A 10,086-nucleotide genomic window follows, 5' to 3' on the forward strand; every position below is an offset into this window, starting at 1 on the left:
CCTTATTTCAGTCATCTTCTTAATTGTAAGGATACACAAAATCTATTGGTTTTACTGCACTGGAGTTTCTGTTGAACAGAGATTATTTCAAACTGGTATAGGTGACAGACTTGGTGTGGTTAGTGCTATGATTCTGTTGTGGAACTTTCCTGCTGCTGACTGGCAGAGTTAATGTAGAGGATGTGAGCAGTTTCTCTCACTGTGGCTGCTCTCCCAGACGGCACAGTAATACACTCCTGTGTGACTCGGCTTCGCAGCTTTCACTCTCAGCTCGTAATTATTATCTTTCTTCTGCACAGTGAAGTCTTTTGATTCAGGATATTCAGAGTTATGAACAATGCTATTGCCGGCTTGATTAACATACAGAATCCTTCTGGGACCTGCACCGTGTTTCTGTTGGTACCAGTGGACATAGTTGCTACTGCTCAGTCCAGTCACTATACATTTCAGATAAGCTCTTTTCTCCTTTCCCTTTGTCCAAAGGAAGTCAGGTTGCTCCACTGTCAGCCCCAGTACACCTACTGTAAACAACATAAAACTTAAAACATGAACATTAATCATATTAATACTTCATAATCCAAACACCTAACACTGATATGGTACTGACCTGAGATCAGTGAAAAGAGAACAGCACACACTGCTACATACATCTTTCATTTAGTTGTTAAGTGAAGTCTGTTCTTTATGAAATGCTCTCGACTGCAGCTTGTGTTCATGAACTCAGCAGCGTTATCAGCAATAAATCTCTTAGTGACACTCAGTGATGTCATTTCCTGAACATCCGTCTGCCTCTTCTGAGGTGGTGCTTTCAGCCTGAATTTCACAAACGTTTACTAAATGTCAACTCTACACTTTTAAGAGCTTTCAGAACTAGCATTAGGTTTTAGTTATTGACATGGGGTTTTGTGTTTTTTGTTTAAAGCCATTAACTCCAACTATGGATACAATCAGCCATAACGTAAAACCACAAGCCTTGTATTATGTAGGACCCCTTTATGTTGCCAAAACATTTCTGAGAAGCTGTGGATGTATAATCTCCCCAAAATTTCTGATAGTGTTCTGTGGAATCTGGCACCTACTATTTGGATTGGATTTTCAGCACATCCCATAGACACTGGTTTGAATTGAGATCTGGTGAAACATAAACCAAGTTAAACTTTATCATGTTCTCAACACTACTCAGCAATTTTTGATGTGTGGCAGGGGGCATTATTCCTCTGACAGAGACCATTTAGAAAAAGATTATATAAAGCCTAGATGTGTGTCTGACCACCTTCCAAAATTTGGTTTCACTGATCAGGTCATAAACCTTCATTTATATGCAATGGTGTAGACTTGCTCTTGACATTGGTGGGGACCTATGAATCATTAGCAAACTTGACTTTAAGTGACTCACGTTTCTTTGAAAAATAGCTCCTTATGTCCACCTTCTTTTTTCCTGCCATCCTCACTTGCTTTTGACACCTGTGTATCACCCATAATGCACCTGAGCCTTACACAGTAATACTCGCTTCTGACTGGAAAGTTTTCCTTCCAGTTTTAGTGCTGCTAACATCCAAACTACAGAGACTCATGTGACAGCAGGAAAATGCACAGCCAGTCGCACTGGCCTTATGTGTTACGGGGAGGTAGGACTCTAGTAGACAATGTGATTTAACCCTTTCTGCACCTCTAGATTAGTTTGACATTGACAGATCTTTTTTATTTATTTATTTATTTATTTATGTATTATTTTTTTGGAGGGGATCAAATTATTGATTTTGATGGAATTTTGGTGAAGGCATTGAGACTCCAAGGATCAACATATGCTCTCTGTAAAAACTGATTAATCAAGAACTTCTCAAACCATGGAATTAAACCTTAATTCCCATTGGGTTAAAACAAATGGATGGAATTTATTTACATGTGTTTAAAATTACCTTTTTGTATGAATTTATTTAGGAACCAAGGTCGCCACATACTCTGTGTGTTATTTAGTTAAGAAATATGTAAAACATGGTTTTGTCTGAATTAAATCACTTTTAACATATAATCTTTTATATTACAAAAGCTTGATTTAGAAGTCTTGGATACTCAGTCAACAGGAGTCTATTTCTTGTCAAATGTCATAAATTGTATGTGATGTCACTACTAAGGGAGGTTCTAGTCTAAAAGAACATCCAATCTGAGGCTAGATATGCTCCAATTTTCAATACCTGAGGACCAATCAGGCCTTCAAGGTGGGTTTTCAAAAACCTGGTTTAAAAAACAGTGGTGTGAAAAACTTAACTTCCTTCAGATCTCTCTTTAAAGCTCTCTTAGGCTTGGCTCTTGCTCTCCAGCTCTTCAACAGTTCAGTCCAGGCAGAACAAACCCAAAACAGAGAAAGAAAATGTAGAGAGTGAAGGAATGAGGAGGGGTGGAATGAGGAAAAATTTAGATTCACACAAGAGTGAATCTGCTTCCAGTCAGGAAGCTCAGTAAAGAGGGCCCAGAAATTACAACAGAAGTTTATTTTTATTTCTAGTAGTAATATTAGAAAGCTATAGTTTAAATCCAGCAAAGCTCACTGCCACACCCAGAGCATGAAATAAACCTCAGGCCTCCGACCCTAAAAGTGGTGGGACAAGAGCTTCAGGATCAGTGACGAAGGAGAAGGCCACATGCTCCCCCTGAATGATCACCTTCTGAGGTGGCGTCTCTGAGCAAAAGCCCAGAAGAGACATGCATGGACATGTCTCTCACAAGGAGAAATATCAGCAATGAAGTAGAATTCCCACATGCCCCTCAGAATGCCACCAGCTCCGACTGAGTTGTCGCCGTGTCCAAGGCTGTGTCTTTGACCAAAAGCCAAATGGAATAAGAAGTGCAATGCTACAAGGCCCATGTCTGTGAGAAGAAAGCCCAGCACATCTGTGAAGTCCTGCAAGCCATCCCCACTCCTCTCCAGGGATATGTAAGGTCACTGGTTAAATTCTTCCATAGCTCAGGAGATTGGTGCTGAATGCTTTGCTGGATAAACTATAGCCTTTTTAGAATTTAGGGTAATTATCATAGAGAAATTCCCTCATATATTACTCTCCCTGCTCCCTCATGTATCGCTGTAGCCCATTTCATTATACGAATTTATATTCATTATTTGATATTACATCTAATAAACAAGTTGTGTGATAAAACCAGTCCTTGGTTATTTGTTTGTGTGTGGACCTTTCTTGTATGGAATTATTACTTTTAGTTCAGATTCAATTTCGGAGCCAAGAACCTACAGCGGGTCAATGAGCATAATATTAAATTTATGATAATTAATTCTAGCTAATTCTGCTATATTATGTGTAAAATCACTCAGCAATATAGCCTACTTGTCCAAGCTGAGACTGGACAGGTAAAGATACTACATATTACTTAATGGCCCCCAAACATGGAACTTAACAAAATGAATAAAATAATTAATGATTAATAAAATAATAATTATTTATCACTGACTCCGCTACACTGTTATGAAACTATAAGAGCTTTTAAAATGTGAGTTGAAAGTTTGTGGTTCATAGTTTTCAAACATATCCTCTTTATGTCAAAGGCCATATCATGAAAAATCCTCACAGCTGTATTCACTTTTACATGGAGATGTAGAGGACCATACACTAATGATGCTGGGTTCCTTATTTCAGTCATCTTTCACAAACGTTTACTAAATGTCAACTCTACACTTTTAAGAGCTTTCAGAACTAGCATTAGGTTTTAGTTATTCACATGGGGTTTTGTGTTTTTTGTTTAAAACCATTAACTCCAACTATGGATACAATCAGCCATAACGTAAAACCACAAGTCTTGTATTATGTATTATGTGTAATTCTCTTATGTTGCCAAAACATCTCTGAGATGCTGTGGATGCATTATCTGCCCAAGATATCTGATAGTGTTCTGTGGAATCTGGCATCTACTATTTGGATTGGATTTTCAGCACATCCCATAGACGCTGGTTGGAATTGAGATCTGGTGAAACAGAAACCAAGTTCATCCATCCATCCATTATCTGTAACCGCTTATCCAATTTAGGGTCGCGGGGGGTCCAGAGCCTACCTGGAATCATCGGGCGCAAGGCGGGAATACACCCTGGAGGGGACGCCAGTCCTTCACAGGGCAACACAGACACACACACATTCACTCACACACTCACACCTACGGACACTTTCGAGTCGCCAATCCACCTGCAACGTGTGTTTTTGGACTGTGGGAGGAAACCGGAGCACCCGGAGGAAACCCACGCGGACACGGGGAGAACACACCAACTCCTCACAGACAGTCACCCGGAGCGGGAATCGAACCCACAACCTCCAGGCCCCTGGAGCTGTGTGACTGCGACACTACCTGCTGCGCCACCGTGCCGCCCAGAAACCAAGTTAACACTTCAAACTCTACCATGTTCTCAACACTACTCAACAATTTTTTATGTGTGGCAGGGGGCAGTATTCCTCTGACAGAGACCATTTAGAAAAAGATTATGTAAAGCCTAGATGTGTGTCTGACAACTTTCAAATTTGGTTTCACTGATCAGGTCATAAACCTTCACTTATATGCAATGGTGTAGACTTGCTCTTGACATTGGTGGGGACCTATGAATCATTAGCAAACTTGACTTTAAGTGACTCACGTTTCTTTGAAAAATAGCTCCTTATGTCCACCTTCTTTTTTCCTGCCATCCTCACTTGCTTTTGACACCTGTGTATCACCCATAATGCACCTGAGCCTTAAACAGTAATACTCGCTTCTGACTGGAAAGTTTTCCTTCCAGTTTTAGTGCTGCTAACATCCAAACTACAGAGACTCATGTGACAGCAGGGAAATGCACAGCCAGTCGCACTGGCCTTATGTGTTACGGGGAGGTAGGACTCTAGTAGACAATGTGATTTAACCCTTTCTGCACCTCTAGATTAGTGTGATGTTGACAGATCTTTTTTTTTTTTTTTTGGAGGGGATCAAATTATTGATTTTGATGGAATTTTGGTGAAGGCATTGAGACTCCAAGGATCAACATATGCTCTCTGTAAAAACTGCTTAATCAAGAACTTCTCAAATCATGTAATTAAACCTTAATTCCCATTGGGTTAAAACAAATGGATTGAATTAATTTAAATGTGTTTAAAATGACCTTTTTGTATGAACATATGTAGCAACCAAGGTCACCACAACACACTCTGTGTGTTATTTGGTTAAGAATTATGTAAAACATGGTTTTGTCTGAAATAAATTACTTTAAACATATAATCCTTTATGGGGCGGCACGGTGGCGCAGCAAGTAGTGTCGCAGTCACACAGCTCCAGGGGCTTGGAGGTTGTCGGTTCGATTCCCGCTCTGGGTGACTGTCTGTGAGGAGTGTGGTGTGTTCTCCCTGTGTCCGCGTGAGTTTCCTCCAGGTGCTCCGGTTTCCTCCCACAGTCAAAAAACACACGTTGTTAGGTGGATTGGCAACTCAAAGTGTCCGTAGATGTGAGTGAATGTGTGTGTGTGTCTGTGTTGCCCTGTGAAGGACTGGCGCACCCTCCAGGGTGTATTCCTGCTTTACGCCCAATGATTCCAGGTAGGCTCTGGACCCACCGTGACCCTGAACTGGATAAGCGATTACAGATAATGAATGAATGGATGAGGATATAATCTTTTATATTACAAAAGCTTGATTTAGAAGTCTTGGATACTCAGTCAACAGGAGTCTTTGTCTTGTCAAGTGTCGTAAATTGTATGTGATGTCACTACTAAAGGAGGTTCTAGTCTAAAAGAACATCCAATCGGAGGTAAGAAATGCTTCAATCTTCAATCCCTGAGGACCAATCAGGCCTTCAAGTTGGGTTTTCATAAACCTGGTTTAAAAACAAGTGGCGCGAAAAACTTTACTTCCTTCAGATCTCTCTTCAAAGCTCTCTTAGGCTTGGCTCTTGCTCTCCAGCTCTTCAACAGTTCAGTCCAGGCAGAACAAACCCAAAACAGAGAAAGAAAATGTAGAGAAGGAAGGAAAGAGGAGGGGTGGAATGAGGAAAAATTTAGATACACACAAGAGTGAATCTGCTTCCAGTCAGGAAGCTCAGCTAAAAGAGGCCAGAAATTACAACAGAAGTTTATTTTTATTTCTAGTAGTAATATTAGAAAGCTATAGTTTAAATCCAGCAAAGCTCACTGCCACACCCAGAGCATGAAATAGACCTCAGACCTCTGACCCTCAAAGTGGTGGGACAAGAGCTTTCAGGATCAGTGACGAAGGAGAAGGCCACATGCTCCCACCGAATGATCACCTTCTGAGGTGGCGTCTCTGAGCAAAAGTCCAGGAGAGACATGCATGGACGTGTCTCTCACAAGGAGGAACATCAGCGATGAAGTGGAATCCCCACATGCCCCTCAGAATGCCACCAGCTCCGACTGAGTTGTCGCCGTGTCCAAGGCTGTGTCTTTGACCAAAAGCCAAATGGAATAAGAAGTGCAATGCTACAAGGCCCGTGTCTGCGAGAAGATAGCCCAGCACATCTGTGAAGTCCTGCAAGCCTTCACCACTCCTCTCCAGGGATACGTAAGGTCACTGGTTAAATTCTTTCATAACTCAGCAGATTGGTGCTAAATGCTTTGCTGGATAAACTATAGCCTTTTTAGAATTTAGGGTAATTATCATAGAGAAATTCCCTCATATATTACTCTCCCTGCTCCCTCATGTATCGCTGTAGCCCATTTCAGTATACGAATTTATAATCAATATTCATTATTTGATATTACATCTAATAAACAAGTTGTGTGATAAAACCACTCCTTGGTTATTTGTTTGTGTGTAGACCGTTCTTGTATGGAATTATTACTTCTAGTTTAGATTCAATTTCGGAGCCAAGAATCTACAGCGGGACAATGAGCATAATATTAAATTTATGATAATTAATTCTAGCTAATTCTGCTATATTATGTGTAATGTCACTCAGCATTATAGCCTATTTGTCCAAGCTGAGACTGGACAGGTAAAGATACTACATATTACTTAATGGCCCCCAAACATGGAGCTTAACAAAATAAATAACATAAGTAATGATTAATCAAATAATAATTAATTATCACTGACTCCGCTACACTCTTATGAAACTATAAGAGCTTTTAAAATGTGAGTTGAAAGTTTGTGGTTCATAGTTTTCAAACATATCCTCTTTATGTCAAAGGCCATATCACGAAAAATCCTCACAGCTGTATTCACTTTTACATGGAGATGTAGAGGACCATACACTAATGATGCTGGGTTCCTTATTTCAGTCATCTTCTTAATTGTAAGGATACACAAAATCTATTGGTTTTACTGCACTGGAGTTTCTGTTGAATAGAGATAATGTCTAACTGTTATAGATGACATACTGTGGTTAGTACTATGTTTCTGTTTTGGAGTTTTCCTGTTGCTGACTGTCAGAGTTAATGTAGAGGATGTGAGCAGTTTCTCTCACTGTGGCTGCCTGAGACCCACTCCCAGGCGGCACAGTAATACACTCCTGTGTGACTCGTCTTCACTCCATTCACTTTCAGCTCATAATTATTATCTTTCTTCTGCACAGTGAAGTCTTTTGATTCAGGATATTCAGAGTTATGAACAATGCTATTGCCGGCTTGATTAACATACAGAATCCTTCTGGGAGCTTCACCGTCTTTCTGCTGGTACCAGTGGACATAGTTGCTACTCTGCAGTCCATTCACTATACATTTCAGATAAGCTCTTTTGTCCTTTCCCTTTGCCCAAAGGAAGTTAGGTTGCTCCACTGTCTGCCCCAGTACACCCACTGTAAACAACAATAAAACTTTAAATGAACATTAATCATATTAATACTTCATAATCCAAACACCTCACACTGATATGGTACTGACCTGAGATCAGTGAGAAGAGAACAGCACACACTGCTACATACATCTTTCATTTAGTTGTTAAGTGAAGTCTGTACTTTATGAAATGCTCTCGACTGCAGCTTGTGTTCATGAACTCAGCAGTGTTATCAGCAATAAATCTCTCAGTGACACTCAGTGATGTCATTTCCTGAACATCCCTCTGCCCCTTCTGAGGTGGTGCTTTCAGCCTAAACTTCACAAACATTTACTAAATGTCAACTCTACACTTTTAAGAGCTTTCAGAACTAGCATTAGGTTTTAGTTATTCACATGGGGTTTTGTGTTTTTTGTTTAAAACCATTAACTCCTACTATGGACACAAACAGCCATAACGTAAAACCACAAGTCTTATGTTATGTATTATGTGAAATGCTCTTACGTTGCCAAAACATCTCTGAGAAGCTGTGGATGCATTATCTCCCCACGATTTCTGATAGTGTTCTGTGGAATCCGGCACCTACTATTTGGATTGGATTTTCAGCACATCCCATAGACGCTGGTTGGAATTGAGATCTGGTGAAACAGAAACCAAATTAACACTTCAAACTCTACAATGTTCTCAACACTACTCAGCAATTTTTGATGTGTGGCAGAGGACATTATTCTTCTGACAGAGACCATTTAGAAAAAGATTATATAAAGCCTAGATGTGTGTCTGACAACTTTCAAATTTGGTTTCACTGATCAGGTCATAAACCTTCACTTATATGCAATGGTGTAGACTTGCTCTTGACATTGGTGGGGACCTATGAATCATTAGCAAACTTGATTTTAAGTGACTCATGTTTCTTTGAAAAATAGCTCCTTATGTCCACCTTCTTTCCTGCCATCCTCACTTGCTTTTGACACCTGTGTATCACCCATAATGCACCTGAGCCTTGCACAGTAATACTCGCTTCTGACTGGAAAGTTTTCCTTCCAGTTTTAGTGCTGCTAACATCCAAACTACAGAGACTCATGTAACAGCAGGGAAATGCACAGCCAGTCGCACTGGCCTTATGTGTTACAGGAAGATCTGGAAAGAGAGCCCAGAAATTACAACAGAAGTTTATTTTTATTTCTAGTAGTAATATTAGAAAGCTATAGTTTAAATCCAGCAAAACTCACTGCCACGCCCAGAGCATGAAATAGACCTCAGACCTCTGACCCTCAAAGTGGTGGGACAAGAGCTTTCAGGATCAGTGATGAAGGAGAAGGCCACATGCTCCCCCTGAATGATCGCTTTCTGAGGTGGCGTCTGTGAGCAAAAGTCCAGGAGAGACATGCATGGACGTGTCTCTCACAAGGAGGAACTCCAGCGATGAAGTAGAATCCTTACATGCCCCTCAAAATGCCACCAGCTCCGACTGAGTTGTCGCCATGTCCAAGGCTGTGTCTTTGACCAAAAGCCAAATGGAATAAGACGTGCAATGCTACAAGGCCCATGTCTGCGAGAAGAAAGCCCAGCACGTCTGTGAAGTCCTGCAAGCCTTCACCACTCCTTTCCAGGGATACGCAAGGTCACTGGTTAAATTCTTTCATAACTCAGGAGATTGGTGCTAAATGCTTTGCTGGATAAACTATAGCCTTTAGAATTTAGGGTAATTATCATAGAGAAATTCCCTCATATATTAATCTCCCTGCTACCTCATGTATCGCTGTAGCCCATTTCAGTATACGAATTTATAGTCAATATTCATTATTTGATATTACATCTAATAAACAAGTTGTGTGATAAAACCACTCCTTGGTTATTTGTTTGTGTGCACCGTTCTTGTATGGAATTATTACTTCTAGCTTAGATTGAATTTCGGAGCCAAGAATCTACAGGGGGTCAATGAGCATAATATTAAATTTATAATAATTAATTCTAGCTAATTTTGCTATATTATGTGCAATATCACTCAGCATTATAGCCTACTTGTCCAAGCTGAGACTGGACAGGTAAAGATACTACATATTACTTAATGGCCCCCAAACATGGAGCTTAACACAATGAATAAAATAATTAATTATTAATCAAATAATAATTAATTATCACTGACTCCGCTACACACTTATGAAACTATAAGAGCTTTTAAAACATGAGTTGAAAGTTTGTGGTTCATAGTTTTCAAACATATCCTCTTTATGTCAAAGGCCATATCATGAAAAATCTGCACAGCTGTATTCACTTTTACATGGAGATGTAGAGGACCATACACTAATGATGCTGGGTTCCTTATTTCAGTCAT

General features: G+C 40.1%; 1 gene segment (V, D, J or C); it reads right to left on the reverse strand.

Annotated features, from left to right (window-relative positions):
• The window catches only part of LOC136706930 (immunoglobulin lambda-1 light chain-like), a 52,548-nt gene extending 44,603 nt beyond the window's left edge, over positions 1-7,945 (reverse strand). The window contains 2 exon segments of the C gene segment in view: positions 7,461-7,770; positions 7,856-7,945. Of these exon segments, the coding sequence occupies positions 7,461-7,770; positions 7,856-7,898 (353 nt within the window).
• Positions 7,946-10,086: the final 2,141 nt, after the last annotated feature.

Source organism: Hoplias malabaricus, chromosome 9 (assembly GCF_029633855.1).
Source record: "Hoplias malabaricus isolate fHopMal1 chromosome 9, fHopMal1.hap1, whole genome shotgun sequence".
NCBI lineage: Eukaryota > Metazoa > Chordata > Actinopteri > Characiformes > Erythrinidae > Hoplias > Hoplias malabaricus.